Source organism: Rhea americana, unplaced genomic scaffold (genome assembly GCF_003343005.1).
Source record: "Rhea americana isolate MKP2758 unplaced genomic scaffold, rheAme1 scaffold_41, whole genome shotgun sequence".
In the NCBI taxonomy this organism is placed as follows: Eukaryota; Metazoa; Chordata; class Aves; order Rheiformes; family Rheidae; genus Rhea; species Rhea americana.
This window is the reverse complement of record NW_028186546.1, coordinates 1,154,072-1,177,320: the sequence shown is the minus strand read 5'-3', so window position 1 is coordinate 1,177,320 and position 23,249 is coordinate 1,154,072. Positions and strand designations below refer to the sequence as shown.

Here is a 23,249-nt window from a genome sequence, read left to right as displayed (position 1 = left end):
GCACAGGTACAAGCTACCACCCACCTCTCAGGGATGCTGGCTGGTAGTACCTCTGTGAGGTTCCTATTTGCCTGGTCCTGCCACATTTGAGTAAAYTCAAGAACTGATATATCACACACAAAAAAAGAAATTTCAGCTTGCTCTTACCTGATACGTAGATACCAGCACACAGAAACCCCTCGCCCCTTACTACTGTATGCTAAGTCATGATGCAATACAGCTATTTGGATTATATAGGACTATAATTATACAGGACTATCCATTCCTCAGACTAGAGCTCTGCAGCTAGCTCTCTGGAGTGGTATGCTTTAGCTCCAATAAGTTATTTCCAAGTCATTGTGCTTTCAAGAGATGACAGTACCACCACCAGTGTCAATCCACAAGGGACAATATTGCTTCAGCTTTAAGAGATTCTTGAGCTGAGGGGAGGAAAGTAACTCCTTTCAAAGGTTATTCTTTATCTCTGGCCTGCCACTTCTCTCTAGAAATGTTCTCAATGCTCTTTGCAGCAACCCCACCCTTTCTGTTTTTCTCAACAAGCAATCTGCATTTCCCTCATCTTGAAGGAGTGGAAACCTGAGCAACACGAGCATCTCGCAGTGCTTATGCAATACTGAAAGATCTAGCAACACTGAGCTCATTCACAGGACACCAGGAAACCCTCTACCATCATTATGCTTTTATATCTGGAACAGTTTTATCCACAGAGCTGAGTTTGAGATTTCAAAACTATTCACAAGACTGTGGATTAAAGAGATCTTTCCACGGTTTCTTCCAGCTTTTCTGTAAAGAGCTTTATTGGCACTGACATGCACATCTAAATCCCAATATTACTTACACCCATAAAATTGGCTGTTGACCACTGAAGATTGTATAGGGCAACTAGGGATGCAATCTAAGTCAATATAGTTGTATAARTCTGGCTGAGTCAGTTTATCAAGAGTCAGAATGAAACCAGGTTTAAGGAAGTGCAACTGAGAACAGCTCTGAGGCATCTTTGCATGGATGCATGGAACAGAAGCAAAGCCCGGGGAAGAACAGTCTCATCCGTGCGGGGCTTGGTCTCACTCTGCTAAATGCCTTTGTCCAAGCAAAAAGCGATCTCTACTTTCAGTGCCACGTCAGGTCAGTTCTGCCCAGGTGTAATTCCACATCACACAAGCTTTTCTATTAACTTAAACTGACAGCTTAAATTCATCTGCTCCTTGGTCCAAACTCTGTTCCCACTGTTTTGATGCCACATGCGGATACATTATAGCTAGAATATAAATTCCTGCCAGACTTGTGCAAATATCTGTAGAAGACAAACCTTTAGTTCACATGGAGAAACTGCAAGCTATTGAACATTTCAGGTAGAAGTTGCCATATCTCCAGCCTAAAATTGAGATACTTTTTCCAAATAGAGCAGCTGTCTTCAAGTAGCACTTAAATTCCCCCCTTAAAAAAATCCTAAAATACCTATGGCCAAAATGAAACTCTGGACAAGACAGACATTTTTGGCTGACCTTAAAAAAAAAAACTTGTTTTACCAAAGCCTGCAAGTTCCCTTTTGGTTTGAACTAAGTTTGGTTCTTTCTGGTTTGGCCAGCAAGCTGAAAAAATTTTTTACTCAGTATTAGTTACATAAGAAAATGCTGGACTATGGTTTAATGACATACCAGGTTGTATTTTCAGCAGTTTTATTTTGATCCTCCAGTAATTAAATTCATTAAAAGGCAGTTTCAGTTACAGCACCCAYTTCTGCTTTGCTATCCTTTTTGCTTTGCAGGCTGCACGTCTAGCAGCATTCAGCATGGCATTCAGGTGGTGAGAACGGGCAACGCTCCACTGAAATCACTGATACATCGAGTCACACACGCCGAAGATCTGACCTACGCCCAAGATGTTATCGGAGTAATAACACATTTCTCAAACAAATCATAAAAAGGGTCAAATTATGGAGACCCAAGAGAAACAGAAACCCTCTTTAAACAGGGCAAGAAAGGAAGTTAATTCAGAAACAAATTATCCCCTGCAGTAAGAAAAAATGCCCAGTAGAGGTAATCAGCTAGCCAGCCTTTTCCTGTCCCAATGCAGAACAATGACACTTCTTGTTCTCGCACGCTGCAAATAAATCTTCCTCCGTGAACGAGCTCCAGGCACACGCTTCCAGATACCAGAATCCGCAAGCGACAAATTAACTTTTGACCAGCAGGACCCTTCACCAGGGCACCAACAGCTCAGCATATAGCATTTTCAGCAAGACATGGCAAAATCACTCCAAGCTAGATATTGTTTGGAATTGCTAAAGGCACTCTGCTGAACTCTAAAAACACTCATCTTCTCTAGCAGTTAATTTCTAAGGGAATTGGGGAGAAAGTATTTCCTACAGGCAAATACACAGGGGAGAACCTCCTCCCTCCCTCCACACTCACTGCAGGCACTGAACCAAGGCACCCTTCTCACCAACAGCTCTCCTCTGGGGACTCAAATTCCCAATTAAGGGTTTGAATTTGAGAACTCCCTTCCATAACAGGGCAGCTGCGAGAGCTTCAGCTGTGCAACATTAAGTGAGACAGGCTAAGAAGAGTATTATGGGCACCCGTATTTTTAATTCTTTGAACCCAAAGGAGGCTTGGGAGGTTACATTTGCAAGCTTTGGGAAAGAGGCTCTTGTTTGTAGAACTTCAAATTCCGTAATCAGTTCTGCTAAAGGATAATATTTGTAACAGTTGGATTACTTAATTCCCTACACCATCCCCTTTTATTTGAAAGGGGCACTTTGAGGAATACAGTTACTGAAATACTACATTTGAAATCTATTCAACACCTAAAACAGCAGCATTATGACTTTTTCTACAGTTTGGAACACATACCTCAAGGTCCAATTTTTCAAACATGCTAGAAAGTCTTTGCTTCTACTTTTTAGAGATGTATTAGTAATTTGTTCCACACAATGATCATTTCTACGTGAAAACTGAGAAATCACTACACTTAAATGTTAATTCAGACAGCAGTTTTGCTTAATGCCCATTATAACCTCACACTTCCTGTTTTTGAAAGGCTACCTGGGTTTTTTGCATTATGCTCCTCCACAGGAACCACTGCAACGATACACGATATCAGAATAAGCAATTTTATATCAGCACAGACCACATGAACCACTGAACTACTCTTTGCCTGCAGAGAGGCTTTTCCCCTCCTTTGCCTGTTACAGCAGCTTTAGCAAATTAGCTGAACATACTGAAGATAAGTCCACTGCCAATCTATGTGCCTTATCAATGTAATCAAAAAAAGTAGCTCTTCAGCTACTCAATACAGTCTTGAAGCAGCTTGCCTTCCCCTCCCCTTTTTTCTTCTCCCACACTTTTGGGGAAAAAAAAAGTTATATATCCCAGTGATAAGACTATAGCTCAGAGGTAGTACTGCCCTAGGAGTTCCATTCAACTCAGACAGCATTTATTAAATAACCCACACAGCTGCTATTGCTCCTAGGAAGACACTGAGGAGAGATATGCACTAGCAGTCAGTTGACAGATACTTTAACATTCTCAGCATTAGGGGCCCTTCTTTCCACCCAAGGGAAAAAGGGAAAAAAAAAAGAAAAGAAAAAGCTGTGCAAGAAAAAAAAAATAATACTCTCACATAAGGGCTCCTTCCCCATCCTTTCCAATTCAGACATGCAAAGCATCCAGTCTACCCTCCTCAGGCTCTCGGTCATGGTGGCCTTGGCTGGTTCCTAAGAAACTCAAGCACTTTCCTAGTAGTATGTGTACCTGCTGCAGTCACTGCACCCTGAGGGGTACCGACATGCCTTCCACAAACCAAGTTAAACTTGAATTAGCCCCCCAAACTTGAGTCATAAGCCTGATCTTCAGATTAAGCTCTTCAATTCCCCAGCGACTTACTCTGTCATGTGGACAGAGCCCAGATCTGCATGGGAAATCAACCTTGGTGGTGGTTCAATAAACCTGAAATTTTTTGTGAGGGAGTCAACTCCAGCAGAAGCAGAACAACAGTTTCACCCTACTTTCTCCCTACCCCCCCAGCTCTTCCCGCTGAAGACGAGCATGGAGTAAGTCCTTTGTCCAGCAGCAAGGAGAGAGGGGCCARATTTGTGTTTCCATTAGAAATGCACTTCTGCTAGGAGCCTACGCAAAACCTGCCAAAAATCCTACATAAGTTTTTCCTTTACRGATTGAAGCTTAGGCATTAACATTCTCCCTTAAAAATCAAGGCAGAAACAGCACTACCAAAGCTATGCTTCTTCCTCATTAATATACTCCTATCATGATACTCAAGCCTATCTTACTCATTATGAATAAGTAGTTACAGCGCACACAAAATACAGCAGTGCTAATCTATGTTCTTTGCTAAACTTTTAAAGTGCCAGGATAAAGAACAGCATAGAGAAAAGTTAAGGGTTCTTCCCACTTATATAGGAAAACAATCTTTAATCAATAAAGCTTCCTTTTACTTCAGAGCTTTAGAAGTGTTTTGCAATCTGATTTAAGGAAATAGGTAACATCTAAAAACATCATTCTCAATCTGTTGCACAATAGCTACAGCAKAAACAGTACAATAATTAGATAATTATATTTAATAACTCATCACTGCTTTCCCACCACACTATTCTCTTCAGAGTAACATGAGGAAGAAATGGGAAAATTCTGCACAAGACACCTTCAGGCTGTAGGCTTGTTTTTCAAATCGTGTGTTGTGAAAGCTRCTATTACTCACATGGATATATTCAAAGCCTTGGCTCACTTTCTACAGAAAGGTTGAAATTATGCTCTTAAACTTTGCATATATAATCACAGCATTTGTATCATGACCTCTAGAAGCACACTGTTACAAAGTCAACAGCTCAAAACCCTGAGGTTGAGGATACCAAGGAACAGTCATTCCCCCACCTCCAAGGCTCTCCCCTTCTTCCAGTATAGTTTCCCGACATTCAACTTGGATTTTTAAATTTAAACAATTAAGATCCTACATTCACCTCCAGACATTTGGACAAAAATTCAATTTATGGCAAGATTAGATTAGGGATGGGGAAAACAGTTTTTCATTTCAGTGAGAAGCTCCCACCCTCTGCCTTTCCCAGAGTAGCATGCACCTACTCTTATTGCCCCAGTCCTGTTTATAGCATCCAAAGGGAGAACACCGCACAAAACCACTCTTGATTGACTGGCAGAAAAAGACTATTTTGCTATAGGAACAGATTCTCATGTGTAAGGKGTTCYGTAAATCCCAAGTGTACAAAGCTGACCATAGTGTACAGACTCATTACATGGTTTGCTTATTTCATARAACAGAGCCCTGATGTGCAATAGTMACCTTTTAACAGAGATCACATCTTTTTATTCCGTAAGAGCCGAAACAAAAAAAGATCTACAAGGCAGAATAATTTGTTTGCTCTGGCCATAAGCAGAGGGTAGAAAAAGCAGTGCTAGGAAAAAAAAGCTATTGTGACAGTTGTCCTAGCAAACTGGCTCTGAAGGCTACATTATGCACACACCCCTAGAGCCCTAAGGCTCCTATCGAACATACGTTAAATCCCAGAGAAATTACTAGGATATTTCTTGACAACTTGACTTTGAGACTACATATGCATAAAGCAGACAGAAGACAAATTACCCTTCTTTGGTTGGCCCAGTGACTCACCTGGGAAGCAGCAGTTTGGCTTACCCAGCCAGACTGACTCTGCACAATTACTTCAAAGAGTAGCAAATCAGTTTTGGTGAAGCAGTAGCTGGAGCGGGGGCAAAGCCATCCTGCCTTATAAATCCCAGGTGACAGAGTCCTTTATCTTAAGGGTCTGCTCCAATGTTTAACAATATTGGCAACTAGTCAGAAGCCTCATTAGTATCTGAATTTGACTTCAATCTCCAATCACCGAGTTTAGATGTTTTTCAAAGGGCCTAAAAAGCCTTTTGATACAAAGGTCTCTGTCCTCAGAGTGAGCTGAGTCCACAAATTCCCTTGTCCTTCTCAGAAGTCCTTCATTAATGTTTCTCAGTACATAGCATTTTCAGGCYGAATTTTTTCAGCATTTTGCTGTTAACACCAGATTCAGATATTTCAGCAGCTTAATGCCATGCACAGGCTGTGGCCATCTCTGCCTATGCTGCTCCTTTCCCATCTGCAAAACAGAGGTCTGATGCAGAGATACTGATCCCACAGACCAGGACAGATGGCCAGATAGGGTATTCCCACCTTGACTTTCAAGAGCATATTCTGGAGCACTGTTCTTCCACACAGCAAGAGAAGTTACAAGTTTTGAGCAGGATTTTGCTAGTTAATCTAGGTACTTACATGATACAGAGCCAGGACTGTTGATACTGCACCCCTGTGACTGTTGCTGTGACCCCTTGAATCGTATCTGATAGGAGATGGACTAAGGGGGGAGGAAAAAAAAAAGAAATATTGAAAGTCTGTATATTTGTTCTACAATAACATTTCCTTTCAGATTGAAGCTAAGCGCTAATACTAAGCATACTTATTTATCTGCTTACTGGATTGATGCAAGGGTGGGGGGGTGTGACAACAGGGGAAGATGGAAGCCATTTGACTTGATGCTTCTGAACTGTCCTTAATCTTTCACAGCTTGAAAAAGGAGCTGTTTTCTCCTAACCTCACCTTGCCACAGTATTAGGTTATTAGATTAACATTATTCAACACATACAGACAGGACTTGGAGATTTCCTCTTCTGACTCCCCTGCCCTCTCTCCCTGCTTTGTAATTACTGTCCTCACAGGTCATTTTATGGAACTGCTCATTTTTTATTTATTGGCAGAAAGCCTAAGTTAATGAGATAAATGCAAAGCTCAAAAGACAGGCAGCAAGTAGTAACCAAAGCATGAACATGCTTACTACATGCTCAGGATTTGACATATCTGATAAAAACAATCATTCAGGCTGTGACAGTTACATTTGAGGTGCGATTTGCGTGTTTGTTTATTCATTCCTGTTGGCTCTGGAACATCATGGGTGCCTACAGAGAGACAATGCTTAGTTAAGCTTCTTTGCATCTTGGGCTAGAGGGTAGCATTTTAATCTATTCTATGACATTCGCTTGTAGCTTAGGTTGACACTTCAACCAACAACATTGGCTAGGGCTGCTCCAGTATTGAATTTCTGGAGGAAAACAAAGAACTTCTCACTACTTCCAATTGACTGGAAGCAGTATGAAGGCTCAGCCCTCCCCACCCAATTACTCTATATGAGGCAGATGGTCAAAGTGGTCAACATCCCCAGCCTATATGAATTCAGACGGAGAATCACAAGGCAAAAGGAGCCATTTCTGAATGGACACCAACAAGTGCCTCTTAAGAGCATCAGCCACTTGCTTAAGGATAATGACATCAGATTAATGGGTACAGACAGACAACACTCCACTGCTAGAGACTTCCCCCCTCTGGAGAATACCCACATCTGATTTTAGTGAGACAGACCTCACTAAAGTATAAAACCCCAGAGACAAGATTCAGTCCAAGTGACACAAACAAACCCCTAATGTGACATGCAACATGCAAGTCTGAGGACCATGCAGTAGCAAGTGTTCAACACACCACCAATGAAAAGGTTGACAAAAAAAMCACACAGTAATCTGCAGGCAAATGAAGAGTTAGTTACCATTCCCTTCTCGAGGGGTCCCTGAATCTGTGAATAAAGTGCTCATGATTTTTTCAAAGTTGCAGCTTGGCTCCATGTTATCAGGGTCTTCAGCAAAATGTTTCAACATCTCTCTAAGAACATCATCCAAGGAGGTTGCGGTTTCATCAAGGATGATGCTGGCTCTGGCCAAGAATCCATCCAGGTCTCGGTGGGCTCTGACTTCCTCCTCAAAATTCTTTAGCTTCAGGTACTGCATAAAGAAGAGGTCAGAACATTAGACAGTCTTATACAATACCTAACTGCTAAGAACTAGGATCTGTATAGTTCCCAAGAACAAATTCACAAAAAAAATTTTGTTCTGATTACCACCAAACCAAATATTCTGGAATCATTTTCCCGGTCCAGATTAAGAGTTTTACATGATATTACTACGACATTGAGGGCCTCATTTTCAAGGTTTATGCTAATTTAGTCACCATAGGTGAATGCCTTAGATACCATCTAAACCCCAATGTAGAAAGCTGAACTAACAAAATTAGTTTGTCACTTAGGATAAAGCACACAAGTTAATCTAAAATCATAAATGCTTAAGGTATCTTTTAGAGGTCTCTCTTGGTTTAAGTAATTCAAGATGTTTGTAACATAGGAAAAGTTATTTGAAGAAATATACATTGAGCTCAGCATCATGAAGAGTTACTAACATGCACCTCTGCATCCAAAACTAGCTCTTCTCAAACTAGGAGCTATCTCGCTGCCCTCCCAGTTAGGGAATCTGGAGAGGGAGATATAAGGACTGTGAAAAGGGAATGAAGTATACAGTGTTCCCTRTCCTCTCCCATCCCCAGTTCCACTCCCAAAGAAATTCTTGTCTTTTTGATTCAAAGCTAAACGTTATGTGTAATGTGTGACAGGAGATAGCAGAAGATAGATGACAGAGGCTGACACAGTCTCAACTCTGCTGATTCCCTCTGCTGTCACAGTCACAGGTTGTAGACCTCTACAGATAGGAAAACAGTCATGCTATATATATACATACATATATTAGTGTCATTTCCTTTCTGCATTTGTCGCCTGTGAAGTTTAATTCAATTAAACTACAACATGTCATTCCCATTCAGAGTTTCTGGAAATTCATACATGCAGTTAGCACTCACAGTAGCTGTCAAAAGTGACCAATTGTCTTCCTTCAACAGTTTGAGACTGAATGCAGAGATGAGATTTAGACTTCATTATATGGATCTTAAGTCTCRCTGAAAATCAGCGAGACTTGAGTTCATTATGTTGAAGAAGAGATTTTAAAAGATGCATTTATGGTCCTGAGCAACCTACTTCAGGTGACCCTTCTTGAGCAGCCAGGTTGAACCAGATGACCTCCAGAGGTCCCTTTCAACCAAAACTATTCTGAGATTTAAGCACCTGGCTCTCCATAAGCTCTGTAAAGACCAAGCTTTGAATTCCTTTTACAAATTTGAGTCTAAGTTGCTTCTATGACTAGGAGCTTGGCACATTCCTCCCCTGTTACTAAACTGTCCCAGAGCCTGAGCCAAAAGATTCCCTCCTCTCACACATACCCCCCTCTACAATTTCCATTTATAGCCTAGACACAGCAAAGAATGCTAACATCTCACTAATTACTGTAATTATCAAGGCAACTATCAAGTTGTCAGTACATATCYATTGCAATTAACACTGTTTTACTTTACATCAATCATTTCTTGCACAGTGCAGTGGAGACAGAGGAGTCTCTCAAGGATTTTAGCTCCTTCCCCCAAGCCTTTGTTGCCATCTGTTCTTAGGAAAAGAGACAGTGAAATAATTACATTACAAATCCCAACTAAATGAGGCCACATAAGTGACCGAGTCTTAGGTTGTCACTGCACAGGAACAGATTAAAAACACCTATGACCAGCAGGAACTGTAACGGTTACAGCAGCAGCTGTAACAGGTATTTGTGGGGTCACCACATGACCAGCAACCATTTCAGAGAAGGTAACTTGCTTCAGGAAAACAGCTCATCTCACATGCAGAGCCCARCCTGAGATGTAGGTTCAAAGAGCAGAGGCCAAAGGACCTAGAGAGGATTTAACAATGTGGATAGCACAGATGGTAGCCAAGGAGATAGTGAGAGGATTAAGTGCCAGTCTGCCACAGAGGTGGCCTCATGGGTACCACCGTGCTAGGGAGGTAACAAAACAAAGCAGTGGCTTCATGCCACCAGCTTCTCCCRTGCACAACAGACACCCCAAATACCAGGAGTGTAAAGGGGAAAGGGATGACAAATGAATCAGACACCTTTAAGTACAGGATTGACCTGCACATCTCAGTCAACATCAGTCCTCCAGCATGCTGTGCAAGCCTGCATCACTGGCCTGATGGGAGTGCCTCTCCAACACCTTCTGCCTCAGAGAAAGCAGTGACAGCAGCAATCCCATTCCTTRTGTGAGGTGGGGTTCAGAGTTTGACAGGCTGTCAGCAGCTTACTGCTTATCATAACAATCTGGCCCCAGCTTTGCTAAAGATTTCTGGCAATGAATTGGGTAAGTCATTTTCTAGACCTCAGCTCTGTTCTTTCTCCCTGCTCCTGAACAGGAGTCCTTCCTGACATGTCCATAACACGGGAAGATACGCACATTAAACATTGCGAGGCAGCTTGCTAACATAGGAGGATATAAATACATTTTTCTCTAGCTGAGATACTAAGAGAATTAGTTGGAAGTGCTGGTACAGCAACACCTGGGAGATAACTGAAACAGAACGTACTCTCCAGTTAGGACACTCACTGGTTTAGAGAGAAATTAATGACTGCTCATTCACAAATATTTTTGGTTAGATAGTCAAATCACACCAGGATATGCAATGCTGGAATCTGCTTAGCAAAAAAAGCCAAGACAGCTACCTAACAGTAGTTTTAACAGAGCCAAGTATCCACAAGTGCAAGGCCCCATGCTTCTATTACAGCAGGAAGAACACAGGCTATTGAGCTTACAGAAATAAGAACACATTGAAACAGCCTCCCTCACCTCAGACAGGCAAGTCTACCAGCCAAACACTACAGCCAAAGTTGCAAGCTTGACCCATACAAAATAAAGCTTTCAAACACTCAAGAAAGTCCAAAAGGTTAGTTATCTGCTGGGCTGCTGCTCTGGATCTCATCTATTTCCAGACTTTACAAGCAAACTGCAAGAAGGTGCACCAAATTGCGTTGTCCCAAGCACAACTCCACCTTTGCTGCTGTCAGACACTCAGGGCAGTTTCCTCAGAAACCCATTCTGATGGGGATTAAACAGTTCAAACTGACAGCAGCCTCTCTAGCTTTCTTGTTCTTGTACCTACCAAGTGCAATGGTAGAAACATGCCCAATRCACGGATTGATCTGCTGATGCACATGTTTCTTATGCCTCTCTGGGAGCAGCCAGAGATGGCGACACTCCAGTGGGGCAACATCTCCCCTACAAAGCTTCCAAGTTCTACCACTTTTTCTAGTGATTTCCCCTTCCTAGTCACCTGGAGCCATCTCACCAACAACTCAAACTTGYGTCCTAGCTAAGTAGGGCAGTCCCACACCTTCCCCCCCACAAGGCTACTCCAACTGATCTTGCCRTCCTGTTGCTCCTCTGTCCCAGAGTCTATGCAGGGCTACCTCCATCTAGGGCAGAGGACAGCAATGCGTCACCTCTGAATGCATTATCCACAGATATTCTGAAGATACAAACAGTAGAACCTCCCTTCCAAAAAAGTCTTTGTGCACAAAATCCTCCTAACTCCTCAGTGCAGGACTAGCTCTATATAGTCAGCATGGGAATGGTTTGATTGAAAACATACATCTCTGTAGGTGCCTCCAGTCCCTAGTTTCCTTCATATTCAAAGTACACAGTTCCACTTGTCCTCCCTGGAGGACAAAAYTGGCAGTATATCTTTTCACAAACCTAGCTAAAGCAGGATAGCTCTGGTATTTGTTGCTCAACAGCACACTAAAATACTTAAGCATGAATTACATGCCAAAAAAGCAAGAATCCTTCAGATCTGAAAAGAAACCAGAAGAGCCACTTGTGTTAGCACCTCCCATCTATTTCCTGTCAGATTTAGAGTCTACATTTGTATTTAGAGTTTGCATTATAAGTGACCAAGTTCTTGTATTACTTTAGATTTCATGTATAAAACTCAAAGCAGCTTGGGTAGTAGTCTCATTGTAAATTTGTCTTGATTAATACTTCAGTTCCTGAGAGTGGTTGCCAGGAACTGGCAGAATAGTTAGAGCTTTTATGACTTATCAAATATTATATTTAGATTACAAACAAACCACAACCTTTTCTTTTGGGGGGAGGATTTAATTCTCCTAGAAGGATTTACACATTTACCTCCTAGTAATAACTCAGTTTGCTGAAATACCTTCCCATACTTTGAGCATATATGTTGGCTTAGAGGCCTAGAAACAAAGCAGAGCTGACAAGGATTCCCTCAACCCCATGGCTTTGGTGCAGAGCTTTACAAACCCAAATTACAGCCTTTGAAGAAACCTACAATAGTTTACTTGCCAGGATCAGTGATGCAAAGTTTTCATGCAGATAGCTGGKCCCTCCAACCAGTGTACTGGGCAAGAGGTAGGACAACTTAAAAAACACTACAAGCCATGCCTCAAAACCCAGAAAAAACCCAAGAYTGAAACTCACATTAAGCATCAATCCATTGCTGCTGCTGCATGCTTTTAGCATATTTTTGTATTTGGAGGTTTGTGGTAAYATCACCAATACAAGGCTTTTGCATTTCTGTCTTATCATTATCAATTTAGGTCAAGAGTAAGCATAAACTAAACTCCGTTTCACAATCGTCCTTTCAGGTTGCATGTTTCCAGGGAGTTCATTCCTGCTTAACCTTGTGAAGGCAGATCTGRTTAGCTAGGATAAACAGGAAACCAAATCATAGCAATGTCTACTGGCTGTTTTTGTTTTAGGCTCAAGACAAGCTAAGTAGCCTGAATCTCTGTGGTGTATCCTTGCATCCCTTCACAGGTAGCTGCAGAAAAGAATGATGAATTAATGTGTCAAGGAATTGTTTGGGACAGAAAACAGTGGAACAATCACAGTTACAAAGTAGTTGTTTGGAAAACAAACACCACATGGCTTTCAAGATTTAAATGAAGGCAGAAGGATTTAGGAAAGAGGCATTAATCTATTCTGTTCATGCCAGAAAATAACCACCACACCCTCCAAGTACTTCAAGATTCTTCACTACAAAAAAAGYTGTTCATTATTTATAATTCCTACTTACCTTTCTGGATGTGTGTAACAACACGCAGCCAGCACTTTCATTTTCAACTGAAAAAAAATTGAGGAAATGTTACTATCACAGGTACCTGACAGGCAGCAGGAATCAAGCAGAAGTCTCAGAACAAGATGAAAGTTTGTTCTCTTGGCAACACATGATCTCTGGAGAAAAGCAGATTTTTATATTTCCAGTTTTGGAAACTGGAACTAAGCACAGAAGCAGCCTTTTGTATTATCATCTGATCAGCTGTGCTTTTTTGTTCTTCAGTTTTTGTTTYGTTTTTAACTATTTCATATGTATTTTTACTCTTTGCTCCCCTCTTGAATAGGAGACCCTCATAGGACTCCTAATCCTTTAGGCAATCATTTAATCCYATGCATTGCTGTTTGACAGATTGAGGCTAAAATTGCATGAGTCATCCTCGTGCAGAGCCCATTCTCATACTCATCAAAAATTCAACAGTAGCAGCCAGGCACTTCCAAGGGAGAAGGCTGCAAGAAGTCACACACAGCAACTTGAAGATGAGCACATTAATGTCCTGTCAACTCACCATACTGCCTCTATAAATCTAACTGTAAAGTAACAGAGCTCTTGAGAAAGAAAAATTGGTGTTTAGAGACTATTAAGTGTCACTTAATATATAGCTAAATTATAAGGACATGGGTACCCAGTAAGTTCCTGTTGCAAACTTCTAAGCATCCAAGTTARTATTTTCCTCAGGATGTCTATGAAGCATTTTGAGTGAAAGCTAAAAATAGTCTTAAAAATAGCCCAGTTTTTGCTACAGGTGAAGGCAGTACAGAGTCATTGAAAAAAGTTTTTGGAGTATTGCTAGTACCACATACCRATGTCTGTCCCCAAAGGTATGGTTTGTGCATCCTTTCTGGAAGCCCTCATCTTCACACCCTACCAAAATTATACAGGAAGTGTATGAACAGTTTTCATTCAAATGAATGTAGTGACAGCATGGAAAAAACCRCTGAAGACCAGAAACCTTTCCACAGGCCAAGCTGTGGAAAAGTACAGAGATRTAACACACAGTTGCAGATATTCTGGGGAAGTTTTCCCTTCCTTTCTCTATCAGCACTTCCAAAGCCTAACGTGTAAGAACTGCTGCAATCCCATTTCACAGGCTCAYCCCACAGGCAGACACCCATGAGCCTCATCCGCTACCTCTCAAGAAATAAGCTGCCTGCAGATGCAGTTCAGCCACATGCAGAATACAACAGTAGAGCTCCCCCCCNAAAAAAAAAAAAAAAGCAATAACTGCACATGGAAAGGTGCAAAGTTCCCCCTCCCTTAAAGTCATGTTCGCATTTAAGTTAAAAAGGCTAGAACTCAAACAGGGAAGAGAGTTGACTCTGCAGTCATTCCCCCATAAAACAGTCTAAGATGGTTTGGAGGGTGTGGTATGTCACACAGCTTCTCCTAAGCTTCATGCCGTACATGCAATTAAAAATCACTAGACAAGCCTGCGTSGTGCAAGTCACCAGTTATTACTGCTTTTGACACATCCTTTGGAAAACACAAGCTGTTTTACCTTGAAAGCACTATATTTTTTATTTTTTTTTTTAAAAAAAAAGGCAAGCACACAGCTAAACCAGAAACATCAGGCATTTTCCTCAGGCTCTTACATTTGTAGTTCTCCAATGCTCACTTACTCAAYTTGCAGCTTAATTACATATGCAGAAGTATGCTGGAAGATTTAGAAGCCATAAATATTCATGCAAGAAAACATGCTTTTGTTCTTCAGCTTTTGCRAGAAACTGTTCTGGAAACAAGAAATACCCACAACCCTGAACAATAAGGAGCAAGTGCTAAAAACAGATATCTGCAATCTGTCCTTCACTCCACTCTTACGGATACACACAGACACAGCAGAAACTCATGCTGTCCTTTTATCACGCAGCATCTCCCTTGGTTCTTATCAGTTTGAAGTGTATACCAGTCCCCTCTGACAGCACTCAAGTACTCATCTCGGATGAGCTCTCAGGGCTGCTTTATCAGCACAAGCAAAAACATGTAATTACATCTGTTGGACCAGTTGGGAACTTTCAAAGTTCCCCCCAAAAGCCATTTGGGGCAYGACAACTTTTAGAAGGCCTAATCCATCATTCTATCCAAGCAACGTGCCACCTCAGTCCCAAAGGAAGGAGACCGATGGATATCATCAGCCCAGTCAGGCTATGATCTCAGAGGTGCGCTGGAGGGTTTATAACATGACTAATGGGCAATAGCAAACAGAATGTGGAAACAGCCTTAAGTGCCTTTTTACCTGGCTTATGAGCTACCTGTTTGCCTACCACAGGGGGATCCCACTAGGCAAGACAAAGTAAAACCATGCAGGAGGTCACCAAWGGCATATCCACTGAGAGACAGTTGGGCAAAAGCCTGCCAGGAACCAATACCACCTCCCTCCTTGCTTTTTTCACAACTCTCTCTTTCCTGGCATTCCCACTGCTTCTCTTCAAGCTTGGAGGGACTTGAAAATAGTGACCACATTCACCCTTCCACACTATGGGGAAAAGGGGCTATAGAAAAATATGAATTCACCCTCAACTGACAACAGGGARGCATCTACAGATGAACATCAGCACGTATTACTGCCAGGCATAATAATCCTGACTTTCAGGTACAAAACTTGTTAATAAAAATCATACTGAAACAGAAAGAAGGGGTTGGGGCCATATAATATTGTCATTTCTGTCAGGTTCTGTCCAGAGGAAAACCAAAAAGTCAGCAACACATCTCAGATGCTCCCTGGAGCCTACATCAAGGTAACACACACACACACACACACACACACACACTAATTTTCTAAGCATACACACAAAAGCATGCAGTATTACTGAATACACTGCAAGTGGTTCACAGAGTTAACTTCATTTTCTAACCACCACGACAAATTGCCAACATTAGATTTGCTCTTACAGCCTCACGTCAGCACTCAGAGCCCTGGCAGTGCACCATGGCATGCCTCCATTTTTTCTTTCCCACTGTTTGCAGCAGAGCAGGGCCAGTCAGCTTCTAGATACTAACAAAGTGATTTAATACTTGGAAGCAAGAAATGCAGTGGGAAATTTCTCTGCTGTACCCCAAAGCAGTTTCATCCTAACTAGCCTTTACATAAAATTGCTGAGCACAACCACCTTTTTTCTGTCTCTTTAGATGAAGAAATTCACAGCATTTCCTATACAAAGATAGGCCTGAAAAACCTCATGAAAGTCATAAGCCAAAGTTTAAACCTTTTCACTTTCTGCCTGAGAAATCTTGCCTCACTTGCATTTCCTTTTATGCCTCTTCCTCATACAGGTCCCCAGTGCTGCCCTTAACACCTAGGACAACCAAAAAGTCTTTGGAGTGAACCAGCTCTGTGATAGCACAGAGGATAAGGTCATATTTTCTTTAGGATAGGTAGAAAGTAGAGAATAGGAACTCTTCAGCTCTACAGGTGTCAGTGAAAGTTGCTTTAGATCTGTATGCAATCCCAAGCACATCAGGGTAGCAAAACAGGCAAATACATCAGATACTACATTAGCACTTCTACGTTTTTCTCAGGAAAAAAAAAACCCACTAAGAATCAAGTTGAGTGAAAGTCTTTCAAGGTTTTTATAAAAAAGCCATTCTATCTGGACATCAGCAGTTTCTCCAGGGCCCTGAGCAAATCTAAACTTTAACTGCTTATGTTAGACCACGTTGTGAACAGCAGAACTGTTCTGCTTTTAGAATCTTGTGCCTTGAAAGACACACACAGCACAGAAGGAGCTTGTTAGCAGCAGCAGAGATGATGCTAGCTCTTCACTGGTGATAAGGGATTGCATGAGCAGGATCAAGTGCATCCTTTGCGTTGGTGGCCTGGCTGCTCCAAGCCTGGGCTTACCCTCACTGAACTTTAGGCTAGAAAACTATGCTTATAGCCCAGCTATCCCACGTTCCCACAATAAGAGCAGTAGGCTGAACTGCCCCTTAATGAAGGGCCTCCACCAAGCAGAAAGTCTAAAACCAGCCAGGTTCATCCCTCTTAAATGGACTGTCACATTGAAGGCAGCTGGGAATCTGCAGCTAGCTGTAAGTTTTTGAAGCAGGTTGGAAAGGGGCAAGCAGGAGGGGAAGGAAAGCCTCACCTGAAAAATACTCAGCACAGACGTCGCAACAGTCCGGCAGGTGGAGAATTATCGGCTCACACCACTTTTGGGCCATTGCTGAGGGATTGGAAAAAGACAAACTACATAGACTGACCAGGGCTCTTGCTCAAAATCAGGGACTAGATAAGAGCATCRAGCACTGTAGCACTCAACATTCCCACAACACCTCAAACACACACACACAAGAGCAAATTCAGTTTTAAAATAAAAAGAGCAGTAGCTTTTAGGGAAAAGAGGGCAGGGCAAAGACTTATTTTGTTGCATGCCAACTGGACCCTAAGCAGGTGTTGGGCAGCAAAACCTTGGGGATAGGTCCCCCGAAGCAAACCCAGTGTGAAGAGCCTAGCACAGAGAATGCTACCTTCGTGCATAAACGCCTGCATTACCCTCACTCCCCTCCTCCTCCATTCACTTAACAAACATTGCTTTGAAAACACCCTAATCAGGAAATTCGGACGGAGGCCACCCCCCCCACAAAACACAATCGGTGTATCCACTTTCCATTAGAGTATAGGAAGCTTTAAGAGTCCAACATCCCACACTGACATCAAACTGCTAAAATAGGAGTTATCAGATGGAACGCATGGGTCAGTATTGTGCCTCAAGACATAAAAAGGACCTTGGTATTAATGTGAGGAAATGTGACTATTGTATGCAGAGTGATACCCATTCAGGCCCAGACCACTTGTCTCTGGACACTACTCTCTCTGGAATATCCTTGGCGCCAGCATCTAACATTTCTCCTCGTCCCCTTAAAAAGTTATCTCCGCAGCGGCTGGGCTGTGAGTTAGAAAGCGGTGTTTTGCTAGTAGCAGCTGTGGGTGTGCACGTGCATGCCTCTGGAGCAGACAGCAGGAAACTGTTGATTCTCTGTATCTAGGAATGATCAATTGTCCAGAGGGTGGAACAGGCTTTAATTTCTTGTGAAGCATAAATTGTGTTCCATTATTTCCCCCCCAAAGCCACATCCTGCCTTCCAATTGGTTTTTCACTAGCAATCAGGATTCTTCCTCCCCTTCCCCCCCATCCCAAATCCTTTCAAACACCTTTCTACAGCTAGTCACCGACACAAGGCTGTAAGTGGCAGCACACACTACAAAGTSTTTAGCGGCTATAGCTGCTAAAGCYGGACCYAAGTTCACGAAAAATTGTGCAAACCCCTCTATTGCAACCTGGCATGGGGGAAGAGATGGTGGCTTTGCCAGAGACATCTTAAAAAAAATCCTAAGGCATGAGAATAAGGGCCAAACTATAATCAGTCACAGAACTATATTCAAAGGAAGCTGCCAAGTTTTGCGCTGCTTTGGGATGCCTGTGCTGGAGGACCACTGCTYTCCAGTTTGAGACAGGGGTCCCTCCTCTGCTGTAATGCACCAACATTGATCAAGGCACCAGGACCAATCTCAAGGTTGGGTCCTTGGTTGCCTTAGATCCACTGCAACCAGTTAAGCTTGCAATGGGAAGCCTGCTAGATTTCAGGCCCAATCTGAACCAAATCTTCATGTTGTTGTATTCACTTGCAGGGATTCATTTCAAAATGTTCCACAGATAAAGCTGGAACTAACAGGTTAAACCCCATATAGTTAGATGCTTCTGTAACAGGCTGAGAGGATGCAGGTATATACACCCGCAGCCTGGGCTCCAGGGGGATTTATGCAGAGCCTACACATAAATTTTATTTCTCTATCTTTTATGTATTTYATTTATATTAATGCTAAGACAAAAGGGTTAACACACTTCTAGAGAGAAGAGAAAAGAAAAACAGTTGTGAGGCCAGGTAAGGGAACTGGCAGAGATGTAAGAAAGGGGATGAGAGGGAGAAAGGACTTCATTTGGGACAGGAATGCTGTACCAACTCCTGCAAGAATACAGGCAATGGGGCATAGGTTTGGTGAGTTTTACTTGTACGTATTTACTATGGCTGCTCCTAAGGCCCAAGCTTAAAGCAAGACCCTAAAGATGATCATCTCTCCTATGAATGTCCTACAGACTCTCACCATGACCCATCTTTCGAAAACAGCTATCTCCTGAAAACTTGGGTTTTGCTTAAACGCTTGTTTTAGGTACAAGTCTCTCAATAAACCACTCCAAAGCAGACAAGCAGTCCCAAGCCTTAAAGTATGCAGTTTCCAAAAAAAAAAAAAGTATACTTTGAGTGGAGCTACCAACACTTGCTGAAGATGGAATYCTCCCCACCAGAACCTAATCAGGCTCAGAGACAGAATTAAATAMGAAGCCTTATCTGCTACCACAAGGAAGCAATGAAACACTAAGGACAAAGGACTCAAGTGTCAAAACCAAGAAGCGTTTTAAYGTCTGAGCATCTGTGCTGATTTGGGCTCAATATGCAATCTAACAGCAGTCCATGTTAATTAAAAACAAGATAGGCCATACCTTAACCTTCACATTTCTTGAAGCTATCCCTTTTACGTACATCTGYGCACACAGCCCAACACTTTATGACAACAGATAATTGTCAGTTATAGGCCATGCTATGTTTTGTTGGCTCAATGTTGAATCCCACAGAGAGATCTCTTAAAAACAGAATTATAGCTAAGTGCATCTAATTATGCTTGTAGTAAGCTGTTCATCCATCATATGGAGATTAACAGCTCGACAAGTTGATAACGGAGCTGCCACCAAGTCTGTAACTCCACTTATGTTGCCTGCCAGCAACTGTTCCTTGTGCTACCAAATCCCAAGGCGCATTTGCTAGCTCCATGCTCAAAAGCAGGTAGCAACCTCACAGCAGCTTGCCAGAGAAGGTCTTTTGCAGGAAACAGTTTGGACATGATATAAAGCAAGGGAAAGAAAGAACTATGGTGACCAGAATAGGCATACATCAGAGGCTTACAGATACGTCATAACTATTTATCATTTCAAGTTGCCTTATAGGTGTTTTTTCCTGCTRGAGATTGAGCAATTGTATTTTAAGCACTGAGGGCCAGTGGTCAGTCACTCTCCAAACGCACAGCATCCATCTGGCCCCAGGCTGTTTTAGTAGAGGGTTGCATGACACATGCCCTAAGTCATTTGGCACAAGAAGGCCCTTCAGCTCATAGCCTTCATCCAACTTGGAGAAAGCAAGAAAATGAAATAAAGAACAACAAAAAAAAAAAAAAAAAACAAACTTCCACACTTACTATTCCACTGTTTAAACAGTGCCAGTCTGATGCAGTAGGATTTTGGTGCACACTAACTCCCCTGGGAGCTGGGAAGTAATCTGTTTTTGTAGGGTCTTGATTGCCTGGACAGAGTTTTTTTTTTTTTTTTTTTTTTTTTTTTACTCCCCAGGCTTAGGGACAACCACTGCAAGTGCTCAGCTAGGAACTCAAATTCTGAATACAAAATAAAACATCTGGAGAGCAGCAGCAGTGCAAGGACATTTGAGAGCTGCCCCCTTGCATAGTTAAGTGAGGAGCAGTATCCCTAGAAGTACCTCTGTCATGAGGTATGAGCCTCATTTCTGAGAAGAGCTTGGGAAGAGCTTAGACTAAGAAGCATTTTTGTTTTTCTTCCCTAAGTGATTCTAGCAGTTTAAGCTAGTTCCATTAGAAGAGCTAGAAGAGCTCATCTCAGTCACTTTCAACCATCTGAAATCAGCTCTCCCAGAGAATCAACTATTATTCCTCCACATCCAGAGACTGGTTTGGCATGTATAAAGTCAACTCTGGAAGATAATTCATCAGCCAAGCTACCTTTGAGGAAGTGGTGAAAGCCTGGAAGACTCAAGCACCTGAAGTCTGAAGAATCCCATGCCTGATTCTTGTGAAGAAAGTTTTGGCTGGCCAGCCCATTTTGATGCTGCTCGTAGGGGGGGAAGCAGGTGGTAGGCAGGCCTTTACTTCACACCTGTCCTCTTAGAGAGTTTGGACTAGGTTCTGCCTGAAGGCAGATTTTGAAACCTACATCCCTGTTTGAAAAGAGGACTCCACTTTAGAAGTCCATTTTTCATTAAACATCTCAAACATCTCAGCTAAAAAAAAAAACACAACTAATACCAGCAGACATCACTGCTTGAGGGAAATAAGGAAGCCTTTTTTGTCCTATTTTGAGTAGAAGGGAAAACATTCATAACAAGCTTAAGAGAACACACAAGATAGCTTCTTCAAACAGAAGAATCCACAGCACTCACATTCCTCATCCCCAAACAATGCACCCCACRGCATTAAGCCCAGACTTGTCATAGAGTACAGTTACCCTCAAGTCTTTCAATTAAGATGGAATTTGTAAAACTGCAAGCTTGAAAAAAATCACTATATATTATTCCAAATTAAAGCCACCATTCACATTCAGAACATAGACTTCAAGATAGTCAAGCACAAGTCTGTGTCTGTTTTACATTGTTGTTTCCAAMAATTGCTTGTTGTGGATTAATCAGGATCTGATTACAATCTAAAAGTAACCTCTRCTAAACTTTAACACCTCTCCAAGTATAACCCAGAACCCTCACATTTAATTTCCAAAACAGTTAGTGCCTACATTTTTAAGACTGCCTCCTGCAGCTGGCATGAAACCAAGGCTTCTGGCTTGTCCCAAGGCTGTATTTTCCTAGGCACATACTGTTAACACTAGGTTTATTTGCTCCTCTCCTTCACCATTTAGCACAGGCATAGCAGAACATTAAAACCATAGGCCAGGGTCAAGCACAGCCTCAAGAACAGCCTAGGGATTTTATTCCTTGACAGCTTAGTTTAGCTGCTCTGCAGTCCCCTCATCTCACAGCTCTGCATGCAATATGGCCAGCAGCAAATGCCATCCTCCAAGTCCTCTTCTGCTGCGTGGAAACCCTGCCTTGTAGCAGGCACAGATGTCACCAACACGTTTTTGCAGGGAGTTTGGCACTCRGGCCCTAACCTGGAGCAGGCAGATTTACCAGGCCACTTCCTTCCCCTCTTTTAATATCCATCAAATACAGCAGGACTGAGCACGTGCACCCAAGACCATCAAACGAGGCATAAAAACAGCTTCAAAACGCCTGATACGCTTGCTTCACTTATTTCTTTACTATTTTTACCCCCCGTTTGTTTTCTTTTCCAGCTGCTGGAGACCAGCAACAACCCTGGATAAACCTGCAGGCCTGACTCCACAAACCTAAAGCCTGTTTTTTAAAAAAACAAAAACCCTCAATTCCAAGCGTTTTCCAAAGCCCCAGAAAACGCAGTTGCGTTAGAGCTACTTAGAGGGACTCCCCGCAACACACACCGCTCAGCAAGACACCGGTTTTGCTGTAAAAACAGCTCCTCGGGCCCGCGGCAGCGACCGCCAGGCCGCGACAGCGCCGCTCGGCCCCTCCCCCCGGCCGTCTCCCACCTCGCAGTTTTCCGGCCGGATCCCCGTTTCACATACCGCTTTTCCTCCTCCCTCCCTCTTTCTGAGGGAAAAAAGTGGGGGGAAAACCCCCAATAAAACCCCAGGAGGCTTCACACGGGGGGCTAAAGCTCAGGAAGCCTCCTTTCAGTCTTTAACAGCGATTTTCTAGAGCACTTTTGGAAAAGTTCCTCTGGAAAAAAAAATAAACCTTGTACCTGTGCCAGCTACACCCCCAGACACTTTATGTTTTTGTGTGTTTTAATCCCCCCATTTGCCCCGAGAGCTGCTGCACGCGACTCACCAGCGACGTTGGGCGGCACCTCCAGGTTGACGTTGACGAAGAAGCGGATGCTGTCGCCCGAGACGATGGAGGAGTTCACGGTGTCGAAGAGCTCCTCGCCCCCCGCCTCCTCCTTGGCCTCGCAGCCATCGTCCGTGTCACATTTGAGGTACCCTGTGGGTGAGAAGATGGTGGAAGGGGAGGAGGAAGAGGAGGTGTTGATCAGCAGTGTCAGTCCCACCATGTCCGGAGACCCGCAGTGAAGTTGGGGTGGGCGACATGGTGCCAAGTGCTACCCCCACACCAGGGAGAGGAGCCCCACCAATGTGGGAGGCTCCATGGGGCTTGGTGGCCCAAAGTCCACCCATCAAGCATAAAATCCCCATTCAAGGGATATACTGGTAGGAAATGGTTTAGGATGTGTTAGGACTCAACTAGGAGAGCATGGACAAAAACCTCTAGGTTCTCCTCTGCTTCTTTTCAGAAGCATGAGGGACACAGAGGTCACAACACCATGACCATCCCACCRAGTCAAGCACACAGCTTGCAGATCCACACAGGGTGGACATCTCACTAACACCAAACCACCTCGATGAAGGCCGTGACATCAAAGCAAGAGCTGCGTTTTGGCCTCAGCCCACCCACTTCC

General features: G+C 42.9%; 1 protein-coding gene across 1 annotated transcript in view; it reads right to left on the bottom strand.

The window, feature by feature from the left end:
• Positions 1 to 22,844, bottom strand: part of SLC4A11 (solute carrier family 4 member 11) — a 66,043-nt gene extending 43,199 nt beyond the window's left edge. The window contains exons 1-4 of the mRNA XM_085314600.1: positions 22,622 to 22,844; positions 12,866 to 12,912; positions 7,616 to 7,847; positions 6,295 to 6,376 (exon numbers count right to left, since the gene is read on the bottom strand). Of these exons, the coding sequence (XP_085170726.1) occupies positions 6,295 to 6,376; positions 7,616 to 7,847; positions 12,866 to 12,912; positions 22,622 to 22,844 (584 nt within the window). The remainder of the gene's footprint in view (positions 1 to 6,294; positions 6,377 to 7,615; positions 7,848 to 12,865; positions 12,913 to 22,621) is intronic.
• Between the last annotated feature and the right edge of the window lie 405 nt (positions 22,845 to 23,249).